Source organism: Ceratotherium simum, chromosome 21 (assembly GCF_057802395.1).
Source record: "Ceratotherium simum simum isolate JZ-2026a chromosome 21, ASM5780239v1, whole genome shotgun sequence".
NCBI lineage: Eukaryota > Metazoa > Chordata > Mammalia > Perissodactyla > Rhinocerotidae > Ceratotherium > Ceratotherium simum.
Window position 1 is genome coordinate 43,810,864 of NC_141920.1, and position 13,129 is coordinate 43,823,992.

General features: G+C 41.7%; 1 protein-coding gene across 1 annotated transcript in view; it reads left to right on the top strand.

Annotated features, from left to right (window-relative positions):
* PCSK2 (proprotein convertase subtilisin/kexin type 2) overlaps positions 1-13,129 on the top strand; it is a 243,014-nt gene that overhangs the window by 180,693 nt on the left and 49,192 nt on the right. Inside the window, exon 7 of the mRNA XM_004433731.3 lies at positions 11,248-11,336. Coding sequence (XP_004433788.1) covers positions 11,248-11,336 — 89 coding nt within the window. The remainder of the gene's footprint in view (positions 1-11,247; positions 11,337-13,129) is intronic.

A 13,129-nucleotide genomic window follows, 5' to 3' on the forward strand; every position in this document is an offset into this window, starting at 1 on the left:
GGCACTGTTTTAAGTGCTTTGCATGTATTAATTTAATTAAGTCTCATAATAACTCTCTGAAATAGGTATTATCATTATTATCCCCATTTTGGAAACTGAGGCACAGAAAAGTTAAGTAACTTGTGCAAGGTGACACAGCTAATAAGTGGTGGAGACAGGATTTGACACCAGCGAAGGGGCCATTACATGCACTGCCTCATGATAAAGACACCTTGGAGAGCATGGAGAAATGCAAAATTATCTCTGGCTGGGGAAGCTGGGTCAGGCTTCCATGAAGAGGTGACATTTGGTCTAGGATTTAAATGAAGGTAATAGGGAGAGTTGCGGGGGGCAAGTGTATTCCGGAGTGAGGGTACAGTTTAGGTGAAGAAGGGGAGGCAGGAAGTGCAGACATGTTCAGAAGATGGTCTGGATAACTGGTCTGGGAGTTAGAGACTGGTGCACAGGACAGCATTCTAAGAAGGCTTCACAGAAGAGGTGGGCATGAAAGGTTTGGACAGGCTGCTAGGAGAAAGGAGAAAGAGAGATTTTGCGTTTGGGTAGGAAACTGGACCGGGGGCGTAGACAAGGACCAGTCTCCCGTTGCACTCAAGGAATGTGCTACCCAGAGGATCCGGGAGCCTTAAGCCCAGCACTGGCCAGGGTTTCCTGCCAATCCAGCATGAATCTCTGGCTAGCTGTGCAGCCACCGAGGCATTCTGCCTTCAGGCATTCTCTTCTGCACATGGGCACCAAGTCCAGTGCCCCGTGCCTGTTCAGCAGAATTGGGGCTCTCAAAAAACACTCGTTTCAACACACCAAAACTCCAATAAAGGGCTGACTGAGCAGTGGGCTTGCTGCAATTGCTCTTCTAGCCACACTGCCTGCCACAAAAGCCAGTTAGAACTCAGAAGCAAGTGCTGCCCCGGACAAGGCAGCAGCTCTCCATCACAGGGTTCTCATCGCTGTGGAAAGCAAACAATAAAATGCACGGCAAGGGGCACTCTCAAGCAAGCAAGAGAGTGTTCCCTTCAGTTGGGAAACTGAGTTCAATAGCAGCATGTCTCCTGGGCTTTCCTGACACTGAACCATCTTATCATACCCTCTGTACTCATTTGTTACCTTGTTTCCCTTCAAGTGTACAGTTCTTTAAGAATACATTTAAAACTGGGAGCCAAGGACTCTTTATGAAAGCTAACGTCATACATATGCAGAACTGCTTTTGAGGGCTGTGCATAATATTAGAATATCTTGCCCTGTGCTTAATTTGATTTTGTAGGATTATTCCTTTTTAAGCAGAGCAAGTGTGTTTATTCTACTGTGAACCATTTTATAATTACATGCAATATCTGAGCTCCAGGGATATATTTGAAACACAATTGAGAAGTTTGGAAAAGGAAATTTCTTACCATCAGAGATATACAGATGGGCTAGCTTACAATCAGAGAAATACAGATGGCCAAGCAAAATAAGAAGAAGAAGAAGAAGGATAGTAGTAATAATAACCCAAATTGCAAAAAGGTAGAAAATAATACACATTTAACAGCATCAATAATGTGCAAAACAGATATAACTGATTTGCTGGTATCAGGATCTGGCATCACATTTTTTTCCTTGCTGGCATTCAATTTTTTCCTTTATTTTTTTATTCTTTCTCTTCGTTTTATTGTATCTATATGAGAAGATGGATGCTAGATGAATGTATTGTGGTAATCATTTTACAATATATGTAAGTCAAACCATCATGCTGTACCCCTTAAACTTACACAGTGATGTATGTCAATTATTTCTCAATAAAACTGGAAAAAAAATATTGATTGGCTGGTTGATGGGTGAGTGGCACACCCTCTCATCCGTGCCAAGATACTGAGTGGCCTTGATATCTGTCCATTTTAGAGCTGCCTGCTTCTCCCACGGTTTGCAGCCCACGCTTTGTCAATAATCTTCCAGCCTTGCTCGGTTTTGGGTCAATGTTTGGTGATGCATTGCAGATCTGTATTCCATTACCGTGCTGCTGTCCATAAAAATCCCTCTTGCATAGCATTTCTTTGACAGGCGTTCACCGCTGAAATGTCATCCCTGCCACTGGCAATATTTATGGAGCATCACAGGGTGCAGCACACTCTATCTATTAAGCCCTAAAGAGTAAGAGATTCTGGATTAGATGTAATTCCTGGCCGCAAAAAGTTTACTATAAATTCAGGAAGAGAGAAGACATTTAATATTCAAGCAACCAAAATGGGGGGAAGGAAGAAGGGTAAATGGATGCTGAGGAACATTTTTCTCTGTGAGCTCATTTAATTGACAGCATTAGTTAAACCATCAAATGAGAAAGATTTTCAGTGATTAACTTTTTTTTCTTATTAAAAGTCATATTTCATCTTGAAGGACCCTGTGAGACAGGCCAAAGAAGAGCATGTGAGAAGAATGGCCCTCTCTGGTTGGCTATTGGCACACTGATGGAAACAGATACTTTACCCTGGTGACACTTAATGGCTTAGAAATAGATGAACATCTTTCCCTTCTGTCTTTATGGACTAATTCTGAAATCACCTCCTGGATAATAAAATTCCAAGTGCTTTCAAAGACTTAATCTAACTTTTTCTTTCATGTGAGCTTTGAGACTGCCTCATAAGCTGATATTAGCTCAAAGGTTGCTGCTTGCAATCAACCCTCTTTCCATCCAAACCAGAGCACAGAGAAATCCAACACAGTTTAATTTTGTGAGCCATTCTGAGCCACTGGAGAAATATCACAAAGTTTTCTTTTTTATTTCTAGTGCCCTACCTGGATTACACAAGTATTTATTATTTAAAGTTTCCCCTTCAGCTAAAAGAAATAGATATAACACAGATCTGGGGGTTGTGGAGAGAATTACATAGATTGGAAAAGAAATATCTTTACGTTTGTATAATCATGTCTCCTTTGGAAACCAATGTTGTGCATGTCATGTAGGGGGATTTTATGGTACTCAGGTGGCAATAATTCTTTTCTTAAGAGAGAAAAATACAGCAGATTATGATGGACAAATGTAGGGTGATGTTAATTGCTTGGTATGGAATAAGTGATCCCTGAATCAGTTTCCTCCAGCTGCAAGATGGAACTAAAACTCCTCCTTGAAATTTTGTATGAGGGACTAGAGACATGTATACAGAGCACTCAGTACAGATCATGGCAAATAGTAGGCACGCCCTTAATGGCAGCAAATGTAATTGTGAAATTCAGTGAAGGGATTTCTACAGGAGCTAAGTCAAAGATTTTCCAACTAAATAGAAAATGAGAATTTATGCCAAAGATGGAAATGGATGGCCCAGCCATTCACCCTTCTTTCTCAGACATTCATTCTCCCATCTGAACTTTACAGAAACTAGATAACAGTCAACTCAAGGTTAACCTTTCTGTCAAGAGTCTGGTGCCTGTGTTTCTGCATTGCTGATTGAAAGAGGAGTTATATCCAAAGATAGCTTGTATGCTTGAGACAAGGTTGATCTTTTGGGAAAATCGAAAACCTAGCATATAGCCTCAAAAAGACAAAGAACTTCTTCACTTCTCCAGAAAGCACTGGTTGCTTGCCAGCAGACCCTGGGTTTTCCCCATAAGCAGCTGTACATTCTTACCTATCTAAACCTTGGGGCTCTTCAGACCCCAAAGTCTTACTGTGTAGAGCTCATTGGACATTAACCAGCAAACATGATTGATGCCAAAGTAGCTAGGTAATCTCTGCATGTCAGCTCTAATGTATCTAACACTGAAGCATCTTTCTCCAGAGATATTACTGAAAAGACCATAGCTGGCCACTGTGGAACTTCAGTTGTCTAAGAATCTGTAGGACTAGGGAGACCAGAGACAAGAGGACAAAGACGGCCTCATGTCCATGAACTTGGCCAAGTTGCCCCCTGACTTGCTGAGTAAATCTGCTTTATCCCAAATATCTCTGTGAATCCTAAAACACCACTATATGATGTGGCTGTGGGATATAGAACTAAAGAGTCAATTAAAACAACCATAGGACCAATAGCCAGGAAGGGAATCCAAAGGAAGAGAGAAAAAGAAGAGGGGAAAAACATCTCCAACTCAAAATTACCCTGAAAGCCAAAATTCCAAAATATCTGAAAAGAATGCATCCACAAAATAAAAAAATCAAGACATAAATTTATACCAGGTGAAATTAATTTTATGGACAGCCTTGAAAAAGACTTGAAAATAAATTACGATAGTTTGGTCAGAGTGACAGATGCATGGATAACATCATTTAAAAGAAAAATAGGGCCAGCCCCAGTGGTCTAGTGGTTAAGTTCGGCCTGCTCCTCCTCAGCTGCCTGGGTTCAGTTCCTGGGTGCAGACCTATGCCACTCATCGGTCAGTGGCCATGCTGTGGTGGTGGCTCCCATACAAAGAGAGGAAGATTGGCAACAGATGTTAGCTCAGAGCAAATCATCCTCAGCAAAAAAAATAAATAAGTAAAAAATAAATGATGTGGGGAACATAAGCAAAAATTAACATGAATATGGAAAAGAACTAATTGCAACTGAAAAATAGTCCAGAGGAATTCCTCTGGAACAAAATATCAATAAATGGTATAAAATCTAGCCTGGGTGCAGTTGAAGAGACAATTATTGAATGGAAGATAACACTGTCTGCTTATCAAAAAACTGCAGCAAACATTATTCTTAATGCTGAATCTTTGATGATATTCTCTTTAATGCTGGGACAATTAAGTATGCTACCAATCACCTCTTTTATTTGACACTATGCCACATCTTATAGCCAATGAAATAATTATGAATCTAAGAAAAGGTATATGAGAACATTGAGGAGAAAATCATAAAAAAAAGCAATAAAAGAAGTCCTGGATGAATGGAGTGACATACTAAGTTCATGGATAGAAAGATGGACCAATATAAAGATGTCAAATTAATCTATTAATTCAACACAATTTCAACTAATGTCTGAATAGCATTTTTCTGTGAAACTACACAAAATGATCCTAAAATTGATGCAGAAAAGCAAAAGGCCAAGAATACAATAAGAGAAGAGGAGGAAGGTGAAGATGAAGAAGAAAAACACAAGAGAAAGGGAAGATCGACAACACAGCTAAGTAGGGAACTTTGCCTACCAGACATCAAAACACTATAAAACCAGGGGGGCCAGCCCTGTGGCATAGTGGTTAAGTGCTCGCACTCCACTGCAGTGGCCCAGGGTTTGCAGGTTCAGATCCCGGGTGCACACCAACGCACTGCTTGTCAAGCCATGCTGTGGCGGCGCCCCATATAAAGTGGAGGAAGATGGGCACGGATGTTACCTCAGGGCTGATCTTCCTCAAAAAAAAGAAAGAAAGAAAAAAAACATTATAAAACCAAAATAATTATGAGAGCAGTGTTAGCACAGGGAGAGGAAAAAAAGATCAAAGAAACAAAACAGGGAGCCCAGAAACAGACCCCCACATAAAAAGAAGCTTAACATATGACCAAGATAGCAATAAAAACAATGAGGAAAGGACAGCGTGATGATATTCGATAATGGTACTAGTTGTTCATATGGGAAAATAGGCATCCACCTCACATCTCAAGCTTAAATAAATTCCAGGAGAATTAAGACCTAAACGTATATAAATATTTTAGAATTAAAATGTAGGAAAATATCTTTATGACCCCTGGGGAAGGAATGGATTTCTCAAAGAAGACATTATACCATAAGGAAAATGAAAGATTGATAAACTTGAGTATGTTAAAATTAAACACTTTTGTTCAACAAAAGTCACAATAAACAAAGTTGAAAGACAAGCCACAGACTAGGAGAAGCTAAGTGCAACAAGTTTTATGAAAAAATGGATTAGTATCCAAAATACATAAAGAACAGCTATGAATAAATGAAAAAAGATAACTCAATGGAAAAAATGAGTCAAGGTTATGTACAGGTAATTAACAGAAGAGAAAATCTGAGTCAATTCACATAAGAAAAGATGTTCAACCTTCCTAGTAATGAGGAAAATGCAAAATGAAACAATAAAGTGCCATTTCACATCAATTGGGCTAGCAAAAATGGTAAAGTTCTGTGATACTAAACACTGGCAAGGATGCTGGGCAAGAGGAACTCTCCCACTCTGCAGGAGGTGGTATACATCCATACAACCTGTTTTCAGCCCTACATACATACCCCAGAGAAACTCTCTCACATGTGCACAAGGAAATAATATACAAGAATGTTTCTTTTCAAATTATTTGTAATAGCAAGCAAGTTGCAAACAACCTAAATACCTATCATTAGGAGTGTGAATAAATAAATTACAGCATATTTATAAATGGAGTACTACACAGCACTAAAAATGAATGAACCAAAATTCATGAATGAACCTCAGAAATCCAAGTGAATAAAGCAAATTTTAAATAGATCATATATTGTAAAGCATTTATATAGAGTTTGAAAACAAGCAAGCAGTGGCAAATATGCATATCTGATTATAAAATAATCACATAAAAACATGCAAGGATGTTCCAAAAATCAAGCTTGTATAGTGGTCACCTCTGAGGCAGCAAAGAGGAGAATGGCCTCTGGGAGGGCTTCAATTGTATCTATAAAAATTTATTTCTTTAAAACAATCTAAAGTCTGGAAAACATTAGGTTTTGATAGACTTGAGTGGTGTGATTCATTGTGTTATTCACTGAAATTGTCTGTATTTTAAAAATATTTCATAATTTCAAGTTTGGAAGCAGTAGACCTGAGCTTGAATTCTGATTCTACCTCCTAATTGAGACTTCATATCTCTATGTCTCAGCTTCCTCTTCTTTGAAACGGAGATAATAATGGTTTGTTGTGAGGGTTAAATAAGCCAATGCATGCAGCACTCAGCACAGCACCCGGCTGTTGTAGGTGCCAGTCAATGAGAGTCGTTTCGTTCCTATTGTCTGATATATCTTATTCCATGCCTTGAATGGAGCACATTTATGCTTTTGGCTGGAAAGGGCAGGAGGGATGACCAAATCACTCTAGTGAAGGCCGGCAATGTGGAAGGAAGGCGTGTGCCTGCACTGTGTCTCTGAAGATCCCCAGGGTCAGGATGGGGCCTCGGGTTTTCACTCAGACACCTCAGCAGCCACTGCAGGGAAGCCCCAATGCAGTCATCATGACCATCCAGATCTGAACCCTAGTCCCCCACAGGATAGCTATGGGTTGTCCCTCTAGCCTTGCTTATCCATTGTATCAGTTATCTATTGCCATAATAATGCCACATAACAAATCATCCCAAAACTTAGTAGCTGACAGCAATCAGTATTGATTATTGCTCACAAGTCTATAGGTAGCTGAACAGTTCTGTTCATATGGACCAGGCCCGGCTTTTGTGGCTGGGCTCACCAATGCATCTGCGGTCAACTGGCAGGTTGGCTGGGGGCTCTCTGGTTTAGGATGGCCTCACTCACACGTCTGGAGGATGGATGGCTGTAGAACGGGGTGACAGGCAAGATGGGTTGCATGTCTTTCGTCATCAAATAAGCGAGATCGGGCTTGTCCACACGGCATCTAGGCTGAGTTTCAAGAGAAAGAGGAGAAGTTGCAAGTCCTCTTGAGGGTGAGACTTATCATTTGCACCATTCTTTTGGCCAAAGCAAAGTCACAAGGCCAGCCAGATTCAAGGGACGGGGAAACATGCTGCACCTCTTCATGGGAGGAACAGGAAAATCACACTGCCAAGGGCATGGACCCAGGAGAGTGGTGGATTGGGGCCACTTTGGCAATGCCACACTTCCATGACTCCTGCACTTGCCTCCCATTGACCCTCATTATAAGGGAGCTGATCAAGCAGCCAGCATTTTTCCCTTACCCCCTACAGCCATTTTCTCCTGACAGACTCATGTTTTATTCTAGAGGCAAGAGGGAGCTCCTGAACGTTCTTAAGAAAGTAAAGTGACCAAATAAAAACAGATTTGGAAAAAGATTTTCCTGACATTCAGGGGAGCAAGCACATTTGCCTGAGACAATCAGGGAGGCAGGAGAGGGGGGACGGCATTCAAGGCCGTGGGAACAGGGCCTACAAAGACCCCCGGGTGTGAAAAGACACAGTGGCATGAACAATTATAGGGAGTCTCCACTCATTGCTTATAATTAATTAGTGTCGCCTAATTTAGCAATGAAATGTTTCTTCCCATATGTTCCTCCAGAGAGCCCACGACATTGATCTCCCCACTTAAAGGCCAAAATTAAGGATATGGAAGCACTCGGTGTCTTTAATTTGCTCAAGCCGGTTCGAGTGCATCTGTCCTCTGGCCTTGAGTGAGCAGTTTTAGGGCAGAGAGGGGTTTATCACGGTGTAGAGGGCAGTAGACGGCTCAGTAATGGACTGTCGGTCTCAGACCGGGCCCAGCCACCTTCTCACTGTGCGCTTTTGGGCCAGCACCTCTGAGACTCACTCCGACATCTGTGAAATGGAGCAGGACCTCCTGAGAGGATTAAAGGGTGGGGGGCAAGAAAAGCACTGAGCACAGCACCTGGTAGTGAGAAAGTGCCCAGGAAATGGCAGGTGGCTGTTCCTCCTCCCAGCTCCTCGGTCGCCAGAGCAGGGCCCACGCGTGAACGGCCTTCGCCAGCACAGGTGTTGGTGAACACAACCACTATCGCAGCCGAGCGCTAATCGCACTCTTCAGGTCTCAGAGAGGAGCTCTCGACAGGCTCATTATTAAATAATAAGTAAATTAGTGCTCAGTCAAATTAGACATGGCATTGATTTTTAAACTTTTATTTAAATATTTATTTGTTCAGCATGAAATAAAGAGCAAGCCAGCCAGCCAAATTTAATCAGTATCCATTAACTTTCCATTTTAAAATATATATGTGCATATATACAAAGTATATATGTACTTCGTATATGGTATGTATTTTACATAAGTATGTATTTAAATATATAATATATGGGTGTGTATATAATGTATAAGTATATATTACATATGAACAATAAGTATATAATTACATACTTTAAAATATACAAAGTATATATACGAATCAATATAAAGGATGTCTATATTTCATTTTCTACATACATATATATATACACACACACACATATGTATCTGCTTCCATGCTGTTTTTCAGAATTTTACTTATCATTTTTTTCAGCATTTGGAATAAGAAGGTAGCCATGAAAGCCACATCCATGACAGACTCTCCCATCAAGTTAAACCATAACTAAGCATCTTCTCAAAAATCTCAAATGCAATTTACAGAAAACTTAAAGACAATTAGGTGGTGGTTGGCTCAGCACTCTTAAGTTTTCACAGATCTTTTACCACCAGGGCCAACCTCTGCAGTAACTACGAGGTTTACTTGCACACAATATACAGATTTCATTCTTGTTCCAAAGGAAATTTGGAGCCCATAAGATATGTAGCCTTTAAGGAGGCAGGATTTACTTTTGCTCATATAGAGGAAAAAAATAGGCGTGTGTGTGTGTATGTATATATATGTATTTTTCAATCCTTGGATGTGATTTTTTTTGTGTGTGTGTGTGAGGAAGATTGTCCCTGAGCTAACATCTGTTGCCAATCTTCCTCTACTTTATATGTGGGACACCACCTCAGCATGGCTTGATGAGCAGTGCCTAGGTCCATGCCCGGGATCCAAACCTGCGAATCCCAGGCCACTGAAGCAGAGCGCATGAACTTAACCACTACGCTACCAGGCTGGCCCCCCTTGGGTGTGATTTTTAAGGGCTGGTACAGCAGCTTTGCTCGCCCTAAGAGAGTGTCACAAACAGTGCACTAGTCAACACTGCAGAGATCAAGACTTCCTATGGCCACGCAGCCAGTGAGCCCCTTCCCCGACATTTCCTCACTGAATAGCGAGTGGAAAAGCCAGCCACCACCACCTAGCCCTTCAGCGGGCTGTGCTCACACTGTTCCAGCAGACTTGGTAATATGACCCATTTAATCCCTTAGCTGCTCCACGGACCATTAAAATGCACTTTTCAGGGTTGGGGCTGGTAGATTCAGATAATTTGTACCACTGGAATCTTCCACATCTTCAATGCTGTTTGGGGTTAAAACACGGCATTCTGATTGACTTACGGTTTATGCTTGTTTCAGTTCTCTATTGCTGATTAACAACCCCAAAACTTAGTGGTTTAAAAAAGAACAAACACTTATTTGCTCACAATCCTGTAACCTGGGCAGGAACAGCCTGTCTCTCTCCACTAGCTGCTGATTGGGTTGATCTGGCGGGGTCTAGAGGATGAAGGTGGCTCCCCTCACACAGCAGACATCTCATCTGAGGCATTGGAACAAGAGAGATCGCTCAGTCTCTCTCTCTCCACATGGTCTGGTCCACTTGCAGGCCAGCTCAAGCTCCTTTACATGGCACCTGCCATCAGGGGAGGGAAGCAGAAGCTGGCAGTCCTCTTAAGAAGTGGCACGTCATCCTTCCACTGCCTTCTATAGGTCAAAGCAAGTCACCAGCCCAGCCCAATTCAAGGAAGAGGAAACGCACACAGGAGGGGAAGAACTGTTTGGAATCCCTTGGTATAAAGGAAGAGAGAGCAAGCAAAATGGAGAAAATTAATGGAATTATGGTGTCTGTTGCAGAGAACATTCTAGAATATGAGCCTGGAGAAGACCCTTACTCAGAATTATAAGGCAGGGCAAACCTTGGAAAGACTGTCTAATGAATGCCCAATGCTCTTAATCTCGTCATGCTCAAAGGTTCTGTGGACCCCTTGAAATTGTATATAAGATGTTGCCAATGTACGTTTTTTTATTCCTGGAGGAAAGTGGGAATCTATAGCATTCAATATGTCCTCAAAGGAGGCTATGATCCAAAAAAGGTAAGTAACTATTATCCTATGACTGGCAGGCAGCATTACACTCCTGTGGACCAAACCAGCCTTGAAATTAAGTACCAGCCCACAATTCTAGTGCTCCAGAAAAATCAGAGCTGTTCCAACCAGCACAAATCTGTCTTATATGTGTTTCTTTTTCACCAGAAACCTGTAAGTGTGTTTCTGCAAGAAGATACTTCAAATTTTAAAGTAAAGATCAAATTGCAAAGTTGAAAATGTTCTCAGAAGCCTCTTCACGGTAGAAAGAAGCCAAGGTCAGGAAGGCAGCTGGGAGGGGGTGGGGGGTAAAAGAAGATACACAGATGGAAAGCCGGGTGGGCCACGTGCTGGCTCCGGGCCAACTGAACCACTGACAAGAACCAAATTGCTTCCAATTGATAGAATTTAAGGAACCTCCTCCAAAATCTTTTGACACTGTATCTAACTTGTCTAATTTTCTCCGCAGCCACGGGACCCGCTGTGCAGGGGAAGTGTCTGCTGCAGCCAACAACAATATCTGTGGGGTCGGAGTGGCGTACAATTCCAAGGTCGCAGGTAAGCTGTCCCTGCCAAACAGCAGGCACCATGCCGGGCAGCCTGGGCCCCAGAAGGCCTCAACTCTCCGGTCTCCGGGCTGGCCAGGGCCCAGCAAATTTCCCACTGGGGCAGGAGATCTGAGACTCATAAATTTAGCAAGAGTGAAAAAGATTTTTTTATTTTAACCTGTATGGCAATATTAATCAGCTTTTACATTTTTTATTTAAGTGTAATATAAATACAGAAAAGTGCGCAGATTGTACGCACCCAGCTCAATGAATCTGCACAAACTGGCCATACCCACGTAACCATCAGGAAACAAAACCTGACCAGCCCCCAAAAGCCCTCCTCCTGACCCCTCCCAGTAACTAAAAAACACAAGAATAACCTGATCCTGATTCGTAACAGCAACATTGGTTATTGCTAGTTTTTAAACTTTATGTAAATGGAATTGTATAATTTGTACTCTTTCTTGTCAATATCAATAACATTTTAATGAGACTCAAAGACTGTAGAATATAAGGAGATGTGTACATATTATTGTAAACATACTCATACTCCTCAAAATGTTTTGGGGGTTTTTTTGTACAATGCATCTCATCTTTAAGGAAATATATTCTACCTAGAACCTTTTTATTAAGTTCCACAGGAAGATATTTAACAATTTCATCTTTACAGGGGGCTTTAGAAATGAGGGTGGCGGGTCACTAGAAATCTAGAAATCAACACTTCCCCTCCAAAGAAGAGAGAGGGAGAGAGAAAGAATGAGAGAGGGGGTTCAAGCTTTCAAGAAGATGCTAGAGAATGGAGTAGATCCCAGCTCATTCCAAGTTTTGCATCAAATTGGTTCTTCATTTATTCAGGCTGAGTCATCCAACCTTGTTTTTCTTTTTTTTACAACTGTCTTGATATTTTTTTCCTGGCAATTTAATGGAACCATAAACATACTTTGTGCTGACACTTGCATTTCCAGGGACCTAAATAAAGCAAGAGCAACCTATACAAACCCGCCATTAACCTCTCTCAACGCTGTTTGCTGAGAGGCTTGCCTGAGCTGGGTACTGAATTTCACAAAAGAATACATCTGGAGGGTTCTGAAATGTAAATAGAGGAGGCTTTACCACTCAGGTTTCAGCTCTCTTCAATTTGTGTGCATCCAAAATGCTGACATTAAAATGTCAGAAGCCATTATGAGCTCAGGGCAAAGAAAATCACCCAGTTAATATTTTATAAGCCAGGCTCCTACCTCAGGTGGTATCTGAGGCCAGGTGGGTTCCCTAGTCACAGGACAGAGCTGGACGCAACTGAAAAATCCAAACCTGGATTTCTCATTCACAACGATTGTCTTCAAAATATTTTTGAAGTCTCTGCATGCCCAAAGTAACTGGTTTTTTGAACAAGGGATTCTTAGAACCACTGCCTGCAAAAATTAAGAGTTAGGAGCAGCTCAAGGCGTTCGGGGGGTTCATTGGGGTCTCTTTCTCCATCTCTTTCTTTTATCTTTTTCTTTCTTACTTTTTGCACTCTGAAAACATCTGAGCTGCTCATCAAATGTACTTAATTCTCCTCCTTCCTTCATTTGAATTTCCTAAAAGCAAAACCTGAGACAAGGATTTACATGCCAGAAGTTGATTTGGGAGATCATCTCAGGAAGCCGGAGTGAGGGAAGGAGGAAGAAAGACAGCGAAGGGGGGCAAGCCAACAAAGGGTGTATAAATGAGCTGGCTGCTCTCACGGACAACTGGGGCTCTGAGGGACCATGGGGACCCCTCAGAATTGCCCCGCCCCAAGATGAGGAGGCTGAGGAGTTT